A 20,050-nucleotide genomic window follows, 5' to 3' on the forward strand; every position below is an offset into this window, starting at 1 on the left:
TGGATGACCTAACTATTGGTGCCACTGAAGTAACTGTTGTTGAGTAGGCATTAAGGACTTGAGGTGGAAAATCTGGCTTGCAGAACTTATTATGGTTGATAAATTAAAATCATCTTCTAATAGATTAAGTCATCTTGAACCCTACTGTTAGAAAAGAAATATAGTATGTAGTTATATTTTTAGTATGGTTATATGGTTATAACCATATATTAAGGTCTCACCATAATTTGTATGTGTCCAAGTACATTGTATTTAGTATGTGTCCAAGTACATTGTATCTAGTTGCCTATAAAGGCCCTTCAAGAGGCTAAAAGAAAGTAATAATAATTCCTTTCTCTTCTCTCTATTGACATGATATCAGAGCCTAACCCTATTCCTAATCAAAGCCACTGCCACCTCCATAGCCTTCCATCTCGCCATCTCCCATCTCTCACACGCCATCAAGTTCTTTCTAGTCATCGAGAAAGGAGCAAATCACCGTAGGAGCACCGGGCTGCGATCATCCGTGCAAGGAAGGGGGTGAGGCCGCCTCATCACCGATCAGCCTCTCACCGATCGGCCCCATGTTTTCACCCTCGTCCACATTGTCCTCATCTGATGCACCCACGCCTTCAACATCATCCTTGACAATGTTGCCATTCTCCCTAGATGTCGCCGCCTACACCGTCTAAATCTGCTGCAGCCACCTCTTTTTGCCACTGCCATCATCATTCCCTTCTGCTATTGCCGTTGCTGTCTTTCTCTCTAGTTTCTGTTTGGTGATGATTATCATGCATCCAGGATCGATGTTCCATCACTTCTCTATCATCGTCAGATCTCATGGACTCCGCATCAGCCTTTCTTTTCAAGATTCATTGATGCTGTGGGCTGTTTTCTCTTTTGTAATAGTCATCGGAGATCCCTTTTGAGCATTGCATTCTTCTACATCCTCTCCCTTTTGGCAGATCCTCTAGATTTTCTTTATGGCTTCTTCCTTGAATGACCTGAGAACCACCCTTTTTGGTACCAATGTCAAATTTAATGGTGCCAATTACCTTCTTTGGTCTCAAGCATTTCGCTACATGATGGGATCCCACAGGAAGCTCTATCATCTTGACAAAGATCTGTTGATAGTGCTGATTTAGTAGAATTCTGCAAATGGCAAGAGGCTGATTATGCTGTTCTCACCTGGATGTTACACAACCCAGAGCCTCATATTCCTAATACTATGATGTTTCTATCCACCGCGAAAGAGATGTGGGATTTCTTGAGGATAACATACTTTCAAGAGAAGAATGTCTCGAGGATTTACTCTCTCTACTCAGATATCTTCTCTTTGCAGCAGGGGGATCTCTCAATCTAGAAGTACTACAGCATTCTTTAGGAAAAGAGAACTGAGCTTGCCCAATATTATTTCCTCACTGCTGATGTTTCTATTCTTCAACAACAGCATGAGGAATTCTATGTAGCGAAGTTTCTTTCCATGCTTAATCCCTCTCTCTCGTATTCGAGCTCAGCTTATGGCTGATGATAGCATTCCCATCTTGAGTAATGCTATGAGTCGAGTTCTACATGTTACTAAGTTGCAGCCTACATCTCCAACTATGGAGAACATTGCTTTTATTGTTGGTACTTGTAGTGGCCGAGGGAGTCGTGGAGGTCATGGACGTGGACGTAACTCTTTCTCACCATGTCCACATTGCAGACGCTCAAATCATCCTATTGAGCATTGTTGGCAGAAATTTAGGAAGCCTCCTGCCTCTCGTCTTGCTAGTACTGCATCCTCTATAGCTCTATTTGACGTTGGTGCCTCTCCTACCGCTGATGACTCGGTTGTGATTTCACAGGCTGACTACGAGCGATTTCTCCAATCCACCAGTGCCTCCACATCTTCAGCTCCACCAGTTGTCTCCTACTCCTGGGATGGCTACTGCAGTCAGTCCTGGTATGTCCTGGTTATTAGATTCAAATGCTTCTTTTCATGTCAGGTAATAAAGATCTTTTTTCTACATACACTCCATTGTCTCATGTGCTATCCGTCACTATGACGGATGGCACTTCAATTCCTATTCTTGGATGTGGTACTATAAGGATTTTCCCTACTCTCATTCTTATAGATGGCACTTCAATTCCTATTCTTGAATGTGGTACTATAAGGATTTTCCCTACTCTCATTCTTATAGATGTCCTATATACTTCTACATGTCATTTGAATTTGTTATCTATTGGATACCTTGTTAAATCCTTAAACTGCTCGGTTATGTTTTACCCTTCTAATTGTCTTTTTCAGGATCTCAGCATGAGGAAGATGATTGATGGCAGTGTTAAGGTGGATGGAGTTTACTTCCTTGCTAGTACTTCACTTATTGCTTGTGCGATGTTGCCATCTTCCATTTCACCTTATCAGTGGCACTGTCATCTTGGTCATCCATCTATAGAAGTTCTGAAGAATCTTGGTCTTCTCCTTAGGTCTTCGGGTAGTCTTGAATGTGAAGCTTGCCAGTTAGGAAAGCATCACAGAGTGTCCTTTCCTTCTTCTATTAGTAAGCGTTGTTCTCCCTTTATGTTAATCCATTCGGATATCTAGGGTCTAAGTCCTGTTTTGACTCGATTAGGTTTTGGATATTATGTGATTTTTGTCGATGATCATACTAGGATGATCTGGTTGTATCTCCTCAAGTGTCGGTCTGAAGTCTTTTCTATATTTCAAAACTTTTATCATGAAATAAAAACTCAGTTTTCTACATCTATTAAAGTTTTTAGCACAGATAATGCCTTTGAATATATGCTGTCCAGTTTTTTAGATTTTTGTGCTTCTCATGGTATAATATATCAGACCTCGTGTCCTTACACCTCTCAGCAGAATGGAGTTGCTGAAAAAAATGTAGACATCTTTTAGATGTGGCATGGACTTTTATGTTTCATATGCAGGTACCTAAACCTTACTGGGGTGATGTTGTGCTTACAGCATGTTATCTTATAAATAAGACTTCATCAAGTATATTGGATGGAAAATCTCCATTTTCTATTCTCTATTCCTCTGCGGATCCCTTGTCACTCACCCCATGAGTGTTTGGATGCCTATATTTCGTTTATCTCTTTGGATCTGACAAAGACAAGTTGTCTCCTCGATCTATTTGTTGTATCTTTCTAGGATATTCTCATATTCAAAAAGGATATTGTTGTGATCCTCTTTCTAGACGACACTTTGTCTCTACTGATATCTCATTCTTTGAAACCACTCCATTCTTTCCCATCTCTTCTGAGTTGTCTAGTGTTTTTCTACCACCTATTGCTCCTCCTAGTACTTTCATAACTCCACGTTCTAGTACTTCTACTTTTCCACATTTGCAGGTTTACAATCATCGCAGAAAAAGAGCTCCGCCATCTTTACCACCACCGACTAGGTCATCTCCGTCTGAGATTCCTACTGACCATCTCCCAGATTTAGATTTGCCCATTGCATTATGAAAGGATAAACGATCTTGTACATTGCATCCAATATCTACCTCCATGACTTTTGATTATCTTCTACCTTCTTTTTGATCTTTTGTTGGATCTCTGTCTTCCATATCTATTCCTAGGACCTACCAAGAGGCTTAGTCTGATCCCAGATGGAGACAAGCCATGGATGAAGAGATGGCTGGCTGCTCTAGTCAGTCATGGCACTTGGGAATTAGTATCACCATCGTTCGGTGTTCATCCTATTGCATGTCGATGGGTCTTTACGGTCAAGTACCAACCTGATGGCACGGTGGAGCTTTTTAAGGCTCGTCTTGTTGCTAAAAGATGCACCCAAATCTATGGTGTTGACTATTTTGAGACTTTTTCTCTAGTTGCTTGTCTCAACTCAGTCCGAATTCTCTTCTCCATTGCTATTAATCAGGGCTGGAAAATACATCAGATAGATGTAAGTAATGCATTTTTATATGGAGATTTGTCTAAGGTTGTTTATATGGAGCAACCTCTGGGATATGTTGCCCAGGGAGAGAGTTTACAAGCTCAAAAAAGCTATCTATGGCTTCAAGCAGAGTCCAAGGGCCTAATTTGACAAGTTTTGCCAAGTAGTTGGCAAAATTGGACTTCATTACAGCAAGTCTGATCACTCAATTTTTATGAAGCAAACATTTTTGGGATTGGTTGTTCTTGCTGTATATGTGGATGATATTCTTTTGACAGGTAGTGATTATGATGAGATTGTTCGGATCAAAGAACACTTAGAGAACCATTTTGTCACCAAAAATTTGGGCCAACCTTGGTATTTCTTGGGAATTGAAGTGGTAGATGGGTCGCAAGGAGTGTTTCTTTCTCAAAGAAAATATACCACTGATTTATTGATGGAAACAGGCTTGGTTGTAAACCACGTTCTACTCCTGTTGATTCTCAATTACCATCAGAGATTGATGATTCTGGAGATGATTTTGAGGATGTCACTTGGTACTATAGACTAGTCGGGAAGCTTATCTATTTGACAGTCACATGACCTGACATTTCCTTCACAGTGGGAGTAGTTAGTCACTATATGCAGAAGCCTAAGGTATGTCATTGGGATGCTGTGTTAAAAATCTTGCATTACATTAAGAGAGCCCCAGAGAAAGGTCTATTGTATAAAAGAAATGGACATTTTACAAATTGAACCCTATTCTGATGCGGACTATGCTGGCTTGGTGAGTGATAGGAGATCCACATCAGGTTTTTGCATCTTTGTTGGAGGAAATCTTGTCACATAAAAAAATAAAAAATAAGCAGTGGTGGCCCGTTCAAGTGCTGAGGCTGAGTATAGAGCGATGGCTCACACAGCTTGTGAGATGATGTGGGTCAATTCTTTGTTAGGAGAACTTGGTGTATCTTGTTTTTGAGCCTATGGTGATGCATTGTGACAATCAGTCTGCTATATACATTGCAAACAATCCTGTCTTTCATGAATGGACTAAACATATTAAGGTTGATTGTCACTTCATTTGGGATGCTGTTCTGTCGGGGAAGATTGTTACTCTCTATACAATGTCAGAGAATCAGTTGGCTGATATCCTTACCAAGGCTCTTGGGCCTACTTATTTTTTTTCTTTATGTACCAAGCTAGGAATGTTTGATATATATTCTCCAGCTTGAGGGGGAGTGTTAGAAAAGAAATATAGTATGTAGTTATATTTTTAGTATGGTTATAACCATATATTAAGATCTCTCCATAATTTGTATGTGTCTAAGTACATTGTGTCTAATATGTGTCCAAGTACATTGTATCTAGTATGTGTCCAAGTACATTATATCTAGTTGCCTACAAAGGCCCTTTGAGAGGCTAAAAGAAAATAATAATAATTCCTTTCTCCTCTCTATTGATCACCTACCATAGCCAATTGTTCTCCCTATTTTCAGTTCCTGAAAGACAATAGGTGGGATAAAATGAGACATTACAATTCAAATCTTTAGTGATTGAACTAATTGGTAGAAGATTAGTGGGAAAATTAGGAACATGAAGAATAAAGGACAAGGTCAGTGTAGGAGCACAAGGATTAGAACCTTTTCCTGACACAGAACAAAAAGAATCATCTGCCATATGAAGTTTTATCTCTGCCAGAAGAAGGAAAATATGATAAGAACTTATGTGAAGAACCAGTCATATGATTGGAGGTACCAAAATCTATGACCCAAGGGTTAGACTTATCAGACATGGAAGCATTAAACGTGCTAGCTGATGTGCCTGTGTGAGGAAAATTAGAAGTACAAGGTAATATGTTTGAATCAAGCTTAGCCATCAAAAATCTGAGTGATTGCAACAACTCCTTAGTGAGATTGTTAGTGTTTGAGTCATGGTTCACCGTACCGGGTCGAACCGCCCGGTACGGGGCTTACCGAGCTGGATCGGTCCCTTATCGATCCGGTTCGGGCCTGTTTTTTGGAAAAGGACCCCGAACTGCACCGAACAGCCCGATTCGGTGTGGTTCGGGCCCATACCATCCGGAATCAGGCGGTACGGCTCGGTTCTGGACTGGTTCGGGGTGAACCGAACTGTACCGCCCAAGGGAGGGGGGAGGGGGGAAGGTGGGGGCCTTTTCACGTGGTTAGAAGGAGGGAGGGGGGAGAGAAATGGGCGTGGCCCACTTCACATGGGGGGAGGGCCTGGTGCTTTAATAAGCACCAGGCCTTCGGTGTTCTTTGAGAGTTCTCAGACAACATCCATGGCCGTGGGCAACTTAATCATTGAGACCTCCAAAAAATTAGAAAAGAAGGCAAAATTTTGAAAAATTGGAGTGATTTGAGAAGAGGCTGATCTTTGGCCGAAGGTAAGATAATCTGTTATTTTGTTAGTAAATATTTTTTTTGTTTTTGTTGTTAGAAATAGGATAAAAATGAGGTAAAATAAAAATAGGAGAAAATCATGCCAAAATCTTATGATTTTGGTATGATTTAATTATATGTGATAGATCTTTGGAAGATCTACACGATGACATCAAAATTATTAATTTTCGTTAATTATATTTTTTTAAATATTTTTAAATATTTATTTATTTAAAAAATAAAAAAATTTAAATTTTAGGAAAAAAAATTAGAGTTTGGGAATCATGTTTAGAATGATTCAAGCTACTTAAATCTAATTTCAATTTTTTTTCAAATATTGGAAATTAAAAAATTATTTTTTTAATTATTTAAATTAAAAAATTTAATTATAAAATAAAAAATATATAAAAATAGTGTTATATTTTAGTTAATTAAAAAATATTATTTGAAGCATATAACATATTTATTTTGAATTTGTAAGTTTTAAAATAATTATTAAAATTATTTTAAAATTATATATAATTATTTTAATTATCATTAAACTATAGTGTTTTGTTATACTTGCATATATTTTAATTATATATATATATACTGCGGACGATCTTGCACGTGGAGTAGGATCCATAGATGTATCTGGATCATCCTCGCATTATGGATCCTATTATCCATAGCCACCTTATGATCCATATGCATATGGTGCATCCGAGGCATCATCTTCTAGTGGTTACTACCCTATGCAGCTTGGAGCATCTTACGGATCAGATTTTGCTACTGGCATATTTGGATGGGCTCCTCCACAATCGTACCATCATCTCGAGGATACTTCTCAAAGTCAGAATTTTAGCGAGAGGTCTGAGATGTCTTACAATCCAGAGAGGATGCCTTATGGGATGATGAATATTCGAGAGTACGGTGCAGCTTGGCTAGAGGGTTGGACTGATATCCCTTCAGACTATGTTGATGATCCAGACATCTACGAGCGTCACAGACACTCGACAAGAAATTAAATGCAGAGTACATCTTAAGGTTCGTATATCAGTTATTACGCTTTGTACTTAAATATTTAGATACATTTTAATGCATATTTTATATTTTATTTTTTTAGTTTTAAGATGACATAGTTAAAATATAATGTAAATAAATATGTTTGAAATTTTGAATCAAGAGTCTTTGTACCGCAACCTAACTCTAAATTGAACCCAAATATGTCAATAATATGCAATATAATGCCATATTGAAGTTGTATTTATCAATTATTAACTTCAAAAATTCAAAAAAAAAAATTAAAAATCAAAAAAAATATTATGTACCGGTATCGGACCGGTACACCTAGGCATACCGTGTGTTGGTACGGTATGGTACCGATATTGTACCATACCGGTCCGGGACCGGCATGCCGTCCGGTACCGGTACAGCGAATCTTGGTTTGAGTCTTCATATATATTCTCTTTCACCTCAGATATATGAGCCTGTGGACGAGCAAATCCAACTCGTTTACCACTACATCCCCTAGCAAGACGGCCATGTAGTTTCCAACAAGTCTCTTAGTATGTCTTGTTCGTCTACAATAATCACACTTCAATATATCTTTATCAGCAGTTGCTTGTTCACTATAAGTTTACCCCTTAGTTTCCGACTTGAATTTACTACCATTGCAGATCTTTCATGGGTACTGGTGTTCAACATAGCTGATCTTCTACTTTCCTCTTGCTGTACAAGAGCATAGGTTTGTCTCAAGGAAGGAAAAAAATCTTTTCCAAGTACCTGGTCATACTCCACATTGACCCTAGCCAAGAAATCATAAACACACTCCTGATCAATCATTTTCTAGAATTTGGCAGCATCATTAGGGCAATCAGCTTGGAAATCTTGAAAAAAATCCAATTCTTGCCATAGGATGCTAAGTTCAGCAAAATATTGAGCCACAGTCATCTCTCCTTGTCTAGTCTCATGAACCTTTTTCCCTAGTTCATAGACTTGAGCATCATTGCCCAATTGTGAGTAAGTTTGGGCAATGGCATTCTAGATTTTCCATACAAAATCTAAGAGTAAGTACCCATAAGCGATGTAAGGTTGCATAGAATTGATGAGCCAAGACATAACTAAGGAATTCTTGGATTTCCATTGGCCAAAAGAAGAGTCATCAGCTGCAGGTCTCTTTTTCTTTCCAGAAAGAAATCCATACATACCCTGGGCCTTGATAAACAACAAACAAGATCTAGACCATGCAAGGTAATTATTCCCATCTAACTTCATAGGACTGATTTGGAGAGAGGGGTTATCACCAAGGGCTACAGCCCTGCTCCCACTTCCCTCACCGAGCAGTTGGAATAACCATCCGTACTAACTTCCGACATGTCCCAAACACCACGGGAACAATCAAGAAGAAAAAAAATACTCACAAGGCCAATCTTGACGAGTTCAGATCAGAACCACACTCTGATACCAAGTTAAAAATGAGAAGAGATAATAGAGAGAGAGTAAGGGAGAGCAAAGAATATAATCTGAGAAAGAGTGATAGGTCTCGAATCTTAATTTTTTTCTGACCTATACCTCTATTTATATCGATGTTATTACATAAATGCTTACATTACAATTGCTGATTTTATTCCCCAATTACAGCATTGCAGATTTTCTTCCTAAACGTAGTTTACCAAATATATTGGTCAACCACTCCCTAATTATAGCATGACAGATTTTCTTTCTAAACATAGATCACCAAAAATATATTGGTCAAGCATTCTCTAATTGCAACATTGCAGATCTTCTTGCTAAACATAGCTTACCAAAAATATATTGGTCAATAGTTTTAAATTAAATAAAGTGGCTTCTAGTACAATGATCCTAAAACACCAGCATCAATTACCAAGATTGCATGGAGAAAGAATAATGTTCTACAACTCAATTCATGTTTTCGCAACTAGTTCTTAAGGCAAGAAGACATCCTCGATTTTTGGATGATCCCTTGACAAAACATTTAAGCTTTCTATGACAATGCCAATGTAAATCTCCTATATCTTCGTATAGAGATTTGGTTAGTGTACTAGCTCCCAGCTCAAAAATAATTTGGTGATTGGCTTTCTATCTGAAGGAGAGACTAGTTATTTATTAATGGAATTAAATGAGCTAATTTCACACCATAGTTCTTTAGATCTGTTGAGAGGGTACAATTATCTGATGTTTTTGTACTATGCAACTTGAGGAAGCAAACAAGATGATGCACAATGCAGTTATCCATTATAGGAGCATTAATCACTCCATGTAAAACACATCTATAGCAAGGTGTAACCCTTGGAACACATGCACATAATATTCATCTCAATGATTGCAGAACTGTCTTGAACTACCTAATTTGGGGCATGTTGAATCATACCAGCAACACAACGGGATGGTTCTGGTGTTCAAAATGAGATGCCAATAAGAAGAGGGAAGGGAGAAGGAAAGAGGGGAAAATAGAGAGAAAGGGGGGAGGGAAGGAGAGGGAGAGCCTCCGAAGGCCATCGGAGGCCAGCCAAGGCTGCCGGAGGGAAGGAGAGGGAGAGGGAGTGGGAGAGAGGCTGCCGTAGGGTTGCTATGCCTGATGGATGGCCAGAGGAGGCCCGATCAAAACAGGGGCATTCTTTTTTTTGGGGGGTGAGGGGGGGTAATCGGGTGAAGTCTACAATATCAAAACAATGGGGAATTAAATGAAGTTAGCAATAGCATTGCCGACTTCATCCGATATCCCCTAAAAAATAATGAAATAGGGGCTTCCGTCGTAGTTTCGATCAAGCCTCCTCCCACCATACATGGGGCATAGTGGTCCTTTGATGGACTTGACAGGCCTTCATAGGCTCTCTCACTCTCCCTTTACTTCCTTTCTCTTCTCTCTTTTCCTCTCTTTCCTTCTTCCTTCCCCCTCCTCACCAGCCCTCCAGGCAACAGCGGCCCTCCAGCAGCCTCCAAAGGCTCTCTCCCTCCCTTTCTCTCTCCTTTCCTCCCCCCTCTCTCTTCTCTTCTCCCATTCTTCCTTTGCCCTACTATGTCAGTTCAAGTATGGCATGGAATGAATGGGGGCATACTGAACCATACCGCTGGTCGACCAGTCTAGCCAGTATTGGCACAGCAAACCTTGAATCATGTAAACATTATATGTGATCAATTAGTCTATGAGTGAATAGAATAGACTCATTTCCAATCTTGAATTAGTTTGAAATGCTTTGGATCAAGATATGCTGAACCAGTACCGCCGGCCGTTTCGGCCAGCCGGCGGTACGGTTCGATATGGTTTCATATCGTACCGAACCGACGATCCGAACCGAAAGAAAAAAGAGAGAAATAGAGAGAGAGAAAGAGGAAGAAAAAAAAAGGAGGGGAAGGAGCCGGCGGGGCCGCCGGACGGCCTCCGACTGGCCGCCGTGGCCGTCGGAGGGCGCAGTCCACGCGCGCGGCGCCGCAGGCGTGAAACAGGGGCATCGCCCCTGTTTCGCAAATTTTTTTAAAAAACATGGCTTTAAGTGAAGTCGGCAAACGATTTGCTGACTTCACGATTTTTGTCTTTTTTAAAAAAAATTCTTAAGTCGACAACCTAGTTGCCGACTTCATAAGTTTAAAACAAAAAAAAAAAAGAAAAAATCGAAACAGACGTCGTCTGTTTCGAAAAAGAAGGCTCCGCCTGCTCGATCGCCCTCAGGCCGTCGGTGTCGGCTCGCCGACCATCGGGAGCCTCGCAACGGAGGCATCGTCCGTCCGGTAGGTTCCCCGTCCCCTTCTGAGTGCTTTCTCTCTTTTTTTTGCTCTCTTGAAAGCCCTATCGGGCGATACGGGGCTCGAAAGTCCTCCGACGGCCGCAGCCGACCACCATTGGCCTCTGGCGGGTCCCACCTCCCTCCCTCCCCTCCCCTCCCCTCTCTCTCTCTTTCTCACTTTCCGTTCTTTTTTCTTCGGTACTGCCGGTGTATCAATTTTACCTGTCGAATCGTGTCGGTTCTCCGCCGGTCCGGTACGAGATGGGGTGTACCGGCCGGTTCGGCACGGTATGGCAAACCTTGCTTTGGATCTAACTTGAGTAAAAAATGTCCATTTTGAAATATGAATTGGATATGGCCATCCTGAGATCAATCCAAATTCAGATTGACTTGATACTAATACAATATATTTTTTGGAACCTTTCCAAATTAGCCTTGAATTTTTAAGAAACTAATATGCTCTTAGCAATAATCTTTATATACTTTTATTCTTGAAGATTATTTATTTTTTGTTTGCTGATTCTATGTAGTGTCTCATCAATGAAGGCTGCATGTTGTTATAATTGTTGTTTTCTTGCATTAAATGTTTAGGATACAATTAAGTAACCAAATTGGTTGATGATTTAGCTTTCCTTGTCCTGATTTGACGCGATCAACTGAAAGGATCAATAAAATAAATGTTAAAGTTGATTATACCTGAGTCAAATGGAAGTTGACTTGGCATAAAAATTGTTGACCTGAATGATGAATGGATCAAGCTTGCATTGTACTCAAGCCTGATCTAGTTTGGCACACTTGCAGCCCCTACAACCATGTAAATGATGTAACAGGGAAACTATTACATATTAGATTAATGGTAGTTACAGTTATTGTATGTTCTCATTAAAAACATTTGGTTTTATTGTTTTTCCCCTTAGTCAACGATAATTTTTCTCAGGGATCTTATTTTTTTCCATGTTTACCTTGCAGTCAGATTTCTTCATGACATACATTTTGACAGATGGCTTGTCAGGATTTTCATTGGAGATTCTGCAGCTTGGGTTACTTATTTGGCATTTAATAAAGACCCATATTTTTAGTAAGGGCACAAAGATTGATCCTTATCTTTATGGCTTCCCTTATTATAGGGTCATTCCAATAGTGTCACTTGCAATATTGGTTGGTATGGTTTACGCGGTCATTGCACCATTGTTGCTTCCCTTTCTTATTCTATACTTCTTACTTGGTTATGCAGTGTATGTCAATCAGGTTAGTTCTCTCTTCTAGTTAAGGCTTTTTTATCATTCTAAATTTCTAATAATTTATTTTTTTGCATAACTTTCTTTTCCTTTGCAAGTATACCTGGTTTTAAGTCTTTGTTCCTTATTAATTAGATTCTTACCCAATTGTTCATTATTAGTTCATTTCAGATTATTAAAATAACTTGTTAAATTGTTGTTCTTTTACATAATTATCTTGTAACCTATCCTCTAGGAATTTCTAACCCTTCTTGAAGCAAGGGGTTGCCTACTATTACAGTTCAGCATCGACATAACATGACATGGTCTAAATTCTAATACTTTTGGATAGTTTCATCAGTGGGAGTTATTATTCTGCAGAAGCGAGACATCAAGTATCATTAGTTAGCTGAATGATAAAATGATCCAAGCATATCCAATCATCATCTACTTGATATTTGAGTTTTCCTCTTCCAGCCTTATTATGGTATAGTAACAAAGCAGAATTTGCACCACATTGTTCATGCCTTTTAATTGTGCCTTCTTTTCATAAAATGTGGTTGTACGTGGTAATATCTGATAAAACTCATTTTCTAATTTTCTCTGCTTCATTCCAGTGGATGAGAAAGTGATCGAATAATAATTATTATGCTCATGTAACAAGAGTGAAAAGTTTGAGTAAAACAATAAAATATCATGCAAGAGGTGTACCTTGTATGACAAACTAGTGTATGGAGCATAACTCATGCAATAATAAGAGGAAAGATGTCACTGTCACAAGGAAAAGTTGTATATCTTTATTCTTCTAGTTTTTGTAGTATAAACTTGACTTAAATTGGCATGCTAACAAGAAGGAATGCTGAATCCTGCCGAATCGGCCAATTCAAGGTGTATTGAACCGAACCAGTTGGTTATCCAGCACAGTTGATGCTCTAAATTCAAGATGGGCACCGACTTAAGGTTTAGGGCTTTGTTGATTCCTTTCCTCTCCTATTCACTCATGCTCTCACTGCCCTCGCCCATCTTGCCAACATATGATCATCCCAAGCCCACCCTCTCTTTTCTCCCTCCCTCCCTCCCTCTCCTCCTCTCTCTAAACCCTACTTCTAAGGGAATTTGGTTGTCCTAAGAGGAAGAGCATCATGGCCGTGATAGGTCACTTGCCGAGACCACCACTTCTTTGATAGAGGAGACCATGCTGCTACTCGACCTTTGTTAACCCATCAGTGCCATCCAGTACAACCTATGATAGATTACAACTGTCCGGTTCCTCTCGCTCTCCTGCCCACCCTCCCTCCCTCTCCTTTTTCCACTTCCCTCTCCCTCTCAAAATCCTTCCCTCTTCTTTGTGTGGTCTCCTTGACACATCTTCATTCAGAACCAGTCCTTGCCTCACTCTGTCTCCCTTTAAATTTTCAAATTTCAAATTGAAGTTGGCAAACCATATGAAGACTTCAATTCACAATTTGCAAATGTAAAACACAAGAGTCTGAAATAGATCAGAATGGTATGGCATCAGTATTGTACCATACTACTAGACAACCAGTACAGGTCTCAGCATTGGTATAGCCAACATTGCTTAAAATATTTGTGTTAGCCTTGGTATAGCTTTATGACTCCTATAGCCAACGATTGAAGTCCAAGTGGAATGGGGGCCCTCTCGGCCATCCCATCCCTTCCATTGAGATTTGGCACCTCGAATGGGTGCAGAACCTCAAAACCTACTTCCGACCTTCGTCTTGGTCATCTCGCCTTCATCTTGGCTAGATCATGCGTCGATGGTAGTCCTTGTTGGGACACACCCTAGTTTTTATTTTTTCTTCTCTGGATGATGCTTCAAACAGTCGACTTATCGTCGAGAGGAAGGATTGAGTCATGGGTATTGACCTTTTTTTGCAATTGATGCATCTACGTCGGTGTTGGAATCAGCATCATCATTGGGAGGGAGGAATACAACCTTTAGTTCCTTCAAATTTTCCCATGAACATAGCAGAGCACGTCGAGAGGGAGGTGATAAGTACATTAAATATCCCAAAAAAAGTATCAAAATATCCATTAATTGACCTTTATTCCTTAAGAATTGATGCTTCTTGTGTTTTGCAGGAAAGATGCTCACCAACATAAAGAGCCCGATTCACAGGTCTAAAGGCAGTAGATTGGACTCAAAATGGAGATCAAAAGGGAGCCAAACACGGTCTAAACCACACCATGGCCTAAAGCAAGATAGGCCCAAAAGAAGGCAAGAGGGGACATATGCGGCATTTACTCAAAAAAGATGGTTTTGAAGGAAAAATAGGCTTAGCATGGGCATTTAATGAGAAGGGCCCATGTTGGCTTTAAATGTTGTGGAGCTTTTTTGGATGCTGTACGTGGGAGTGGGCAGACCAAAAGAATAAAGGCATAACTTCGTGTGGGACCCACAGACTATAAATGGTGGCTTGTTGGGACTTGGATGAGGTGCACGGCTGAGACCCACGGCATGATGCGGGCACTGCACATGAAAGGAAGGAACGAGTGGGGCTGGGTTTCCAAAGAAGAAATAGGAAGCAACGTGCGAAGAAGCAAGGAATAGCGGGCGGTTTTCTCACACGGGTGCGACACGGGCCAACCCAACAGAATAGAAAAATAAAAATAAAAATAAAAAAAAAGAAAGAGGCATGATGGACTCTAGCTACCCTCTTTTCCTTTAGTTCCACATTGCCTAGCCAGGAAAATCTCCTCCCTCCACCTATAAATAAAGGCCAATGCCTCTACTCCGAGACATCTCTCTCTCCACTTCATATCTCTTGTAGGAGCCCGCATGACAGGCAAGAATACCCATCTTTTAAATTTTTTAGCCACCTTGTTTCCACTTTCTTCCACCCTTCCAACACACGAGGAGAGTTAGTTAGGGGGAGGTGCTGCGTGGATCAGAAGAGGAGGAAGCTATGTAGAGGAAGGCTATGAGAAGAGGTCCTAATTAGGTGATTTCTTTCTTTTGTCCTCGGGAAAGTAGAATTGACTTTTGATTTATTAGAGTTGTACTTAAAGGTCTTCATCTTTTGTACTCATGATTTATGCAATGAATACTTGAGTTGATTTATTATTAGATGTCTGGCTTGTTCTTAATTATTTACATATTTTAAATCTGGAATATGAATCATATCTTTAATAGTCTATGACTAATGGAGACAGATAGTGATCTAAGGATACGGTCTGTGCTCTATGAGATAGACTATGTTTTGACATGATCATAACGTGACAGCCTGATTATTATATCATTCAGTGGTAGTTTATTCAAGTAAGGATTTTCTTATTGGAACTATATTTTAATAACTTACGACTAGAGGAGATGGATCGTGATCCAAAGACAATTAGTGGAACTACTTTGAACCTTACACCAAGTCCAGTAGCCCTTGAAGTCACCATGAGTGACTTCAATCATAAACCCCTAAGTCTTAAGGATTATTGGTACTTGACTGGCTTGGCTCAAACAACCTACATTAGATTGCCCCAAACCATGGCTTATAATTATTTTGAGATCAAACCCCAAACCTTTAACATGCTTCCTCAATTCATTAGAAATGAGGATGCATATGTATTAATGAGAGAGTTTGAAGATGAAGAAAGGCTCGACTCACTAGAGAGGGGATTAGAAGCCTTGATAAAAGCAAATTCTAACATGACCACTACCTTTAATAATTTCATGCAGACCTCGGGCCAGTTAATAACATCTCACATCCAAGCACTAGCCCGTATGAAAATGCAAGTAGGACAGTTAGTCACTACCATCGATGAGGAAGAGAAAAGTAGAACTGAGGATACCCCTAGAGCCCAAAATGGTCCTAGTGCTCCACAAGAAAATCAGATCAACCAAATAAAGGAAGTTAACACCCTACGATCTAAGCAACCGATTTTCGATCTGGAAGATGAATTTGACCAACCCATTGATGCGAACTCGATTCAAGATAGTGATTATGAACCATCAATTGGAAGAGCACCCAAATTAGACTTGAAGCCACTTCCTATCATATTTAGGTTTATATTTTTATGACCCAGTGACACCATTCCGATGATCATTGCATCGGACTTGATCTGTGATCAGAAAACCCAACTTATGGGTGCCCTACAAGAACACAAGATAGTTATTGAGCAAATCATTGCCGATCTGAAAGGTATTGACCCCTCCCTCTGCCTTTATTATGAGCCAAATGATAAACCTTATAGGGACATGCAGAGAGAACTAAACGCTAATATGTGGGATGTGGATAGAAAAGAATTAACAAAATGGTTAGGCCAAGAAATCAGTTACCCCACATTAGATAACCAAAGGGTCAACCTTATCCAAGTAGAACTAAAAGAGCTGGGTACTACTATTAGGGGGGCTAAGGGAAGTAAACTGATCCCCGCTTTCATAATTCCTAGTTGGCAAGTGTGTATGGACACTATTGCTAGGACCAACCAAGTGTTACTGCTATTCATCAATTGAGTCCTAAAACTATTATCAAGTTCAAATTTCTTTTGCATCAAAGACGCATAAGGTCTGGTTGAAGAAGTCATAAATTTAGCACTTCTTGGGAGGCAACCCAAGCTTTTAATTTTCCTACTTTAGTTTAGGTTAATAATAATAATAAATGAGGTCTGGTTAAAGACGGTAAACTTAGCGCTTACTGGAAGGCAACCCAGCTCCTAGTATTTTAATTTCTCTTTTTAGTTTATTTAGGTTTTTACTTCAGTTGCTTCACTGAATAAGTTGGGAGGAAGAGTCAAATATGCATCCTTAAGGACATCTGAAGACCCTTGCTAAACCAAAAACACATTAAATCAGGTATATTCTTTTTCGTTACTCTTTACCTATTGCATCCTTTATTTTTTTTCTCTATTAAGGACAAAAAGTTAATTAAATTGGGGGGAGGGTAAATAAATTAATTAAGTCCTCAAGTATGGTAATAATTAGTCTTATGTACCTGATTTCATCTTGATTAAAGTTAATCAAGCAATTTAATCAATGATTGATGAATGATCTAGAGAATTTCTAAAATACTAAGGATCCAATTATTAAGAAAATTCAATAAATAGTTAAGTCTAGAATAGAACAAATTTTTGAGTGATTCTAAAATCTTCTTTCAACCTGTATCAATAAAGAATCTACTTTGTATGGGTATGAGTGCAAATATCAATATATGCAAAAAAATAGATTTTTAACATTGTCTCATCGAGTAATCGGGCTTTTCTGCCTAAGTAAGCAGTGAGTCTCGCGTCAAAAAATAAAGATGTGAAGAAACTCTATCATATAGTCAATCTTGACTTGTCGCCTATTTGACTCGAGTCAGCAAGTCTGAGGGATGTTCTACACTAATATCCTAAAACCAACTGATTTGAGAGTCATTGGCTCAAGACTCACTACAAAGACTAGACAGAAAGTTTAATGAGTTAAGATATTGCACTGGCTGTAAAATATATATATATATATATTAAGCTAGAGGATTTAAAGAGTAAAGCAAGGAGTTGGTCAAACAAAAGCTCTAAAATTTTATGTTCTCTACTTAACCACTACTTGGGATTGAATTAATAATCCGATGACGTATCTCGTTAATTCTCTGGTTGGGTATCAACTAACCTTAGAACAGCCTGATGTAACTTACATGTCTAGATGAGTTGGTACATACTTCTAATTTTCTCTTTTACTCGAGGACGAGTAAAACTCAAGTTGGGGGGATGTGATAAGTACATTAAATATCCCAAAAGAAGTATCAAAATATCTATTAATTGACCTTTATTCCTTAAGAATTGATGCTGCTTCTTGTGTTTTGTAGGAAAGATACTCACCAACACAAAGAGCCCGATTCACAAGCCTAAAGGCAGTAGATTGGACTCAAAATGGAGATCAAAAAGGGGTCAAACACGGTCCAAACCACGCCATGGCCCAAAGCAAGATAGGCCCAAAAGAAGGCAAGAGGGGACATATGCGCATTTACTCAAAACAGATGGTTCTGAAAGAAAAATAGGCTTGGCATGGGCATTTAATGAGAAGGGCCTATGTTGGCTTTAAATGTTGTGGAGCTTTTCTAGATGCTGTATGTGGGAGTGGGCAAACCAAAAGAATAAAGGCATAACTTCATGTGGGACCCGCAGGCTATAAATGGTGGCTTGTTGGGACCTGGATGGGTTGCATGGCTGAGACCCACGGCATGATGCGAGTGCTGCACATGAAAGGAAGGAACAGGGGGGTTGGGTTTCAAAAGAAGAAAGAGGGAGCAACGCGCGAAGAAGCGAGGAACAGCGGGTGGTTTTCTCACGCGGATGCGACATGGGCCAACCCAACAGAATAGGAAAATAAAAATAAAAAAAAAAAGAAAGAGGCATGATGGACTCTAGCTACCCTCTTTTCCTTTAGTCTCACATTTCCTAGCCAGGAAAATCTCCTCCCTTCTATACCTATAAATAAAGGCCAATGCCTCTACTCTGAGACATCTTACCTCTTATAGAGGCCCGCGTGACAGGTGGGAATATCCATTTTTTAAATTTTTTAGCCACTTTGTTTCCACTTTCTTCCACTCTTCTTCCACTCTTCCAACGCACGAGAAGGAGAGTCAGCTAGGAGGAGGTGCTGTGCAGATCAGAAAGGGAGGAAGCTCTATAGAGGAAGGCGTGAGAAGAGGTCCTAATTAGGTGATTTCTTTCTTTTGTCCTCGAAAAAGTAGAATTGACTTTTGATTTCCTAGAATTGTACTTAAAGGTCTTCATCTTTTGTACTCATGATTTATGCAATGAATACTTGAGTTGATTTATTATTGGATGTCTGGCTTGTTCTTAATTATTTACATATTTTAAATCGGGATTATGAATCATATCTTTAATAGTCTATGACTAGTGGAGATAGATCGTGATCCAAGGATACGGTCTGTGCTCTACAAGATAGACTATGTTTTGACATGATCATAACGTGACAGCCCAATTGTTAGATCATTCAGTGGTAGTTTATTCAAGTAAGGATTTTCTTATTGGAACTATATTTTAATAACTTACAACTAGGGGAGACAGGTCGTGATCCAAAGATACGGTCCGTGCTCTACGAGATAACTTATTAGAATAAGTTCCAACAAAAAGTCCAGGTTGTATCAATCAAGATACCACTCTAGGTATCGAAGATGGATTCGAAAACCCAAGGCATCCCTTATCATTAGATTACTCTCTTGATAGTTTATTAGATTAGTTTATGTTTCTTAAAGTACTTTGGAAATCTAATTCTATCTCTAGTTAGTTTGCTGTTCTAAACTACTTCAACCATTAAAACCCTAATTGTTTTATTTAAGTTAAATACAACTCAGTCCCTTGATCCCTAGGGAATCGACACCCGACTCACCCTGTTCTATAGGATAGTTAGGTTAATTATCTTTGGTGCATTATGACACGCATCAGGAGGACCACTCTTGAAGTAGGGAGGGAGACTTTCAGAATTTCCAATGAGGTGCCATCAGCCATGGATTGGGAGGGAGGAGAAAGGAGGGCGTTGACTATCGGGTACAGCCCTAAGGGCCTTTTCCCTTGTTTTCTCCCGACTACCAAGTTTGCCAACTGCCCCGGCCTTCGGTGGAGTCCACATGGCAGCAATTGTGGGAGTTCGGAAATAATATCGTGAGAAATAATATTGTGAGATCAATCACAATGCACACACAAGTGCACAGCTCTTAAAGCTGATCCACTAATGAACTCGAATGAAAAAAAAAGGGTGAATCATTCTTTTGGGGCAAAAAATCTCTCTTGAGTCACGGGAGTATTGTTTCCTTCCAAGACAACAGCAGCATGTGTGCATGGAACAAAGAGAGTTAAAAAGAAAAGTCAAAAAATCATCACTATGATGGAAAA

At 39.5% G+C, this 20,050-nt stretch overlaps 1 protein-coding gene across 9 annotated transcripts in view; it reads left to right on the top strand.

Annotated features, from left to right (window-relative positions):
• The window catches only part of LOC105033375 (CSC1-like protein At3g54510), a 161,963-nt gene that overhangs the window by 121,738 nt on the left and 20,175 nt on the right, over nucleotides 1-20,050 (top strand). For all 9 annotated transcript variants that reach the window (XR_012141515.1, XR_012141516.1, XM_010908142.4 and 6 more), the window contains one exon: nucleotides 11,955-12,233. Coding sequence is in view for 7 of the 9 variants with exons in the window: in XM_010908142.4 (XP_010906444.1) it covers nucleotides 11,955-12,233 (279 nt within the window). In the remaining 2 variants the exon portion in view is untranslated. The remainder of the gene's footprint in view (nucleotides 1-11,954; nucleotides 12,234-20,050) is intronic.

Source organism: Elaeis guineensis, chromosome 5 (assembly GCF_000442705.2).
Source record: "Elaeis guineensis isolate ETL-2024a chromosome 5, EG11, whole genome shotgun sequence".
NCBI classification, from domain to species: domain Eukaryota; kingdom Viridiplantae; phylum Streptophyta; class Magnoliopsida; order Arecales; family Arecaceae; genus Elaeis; species Elaeis guineensis.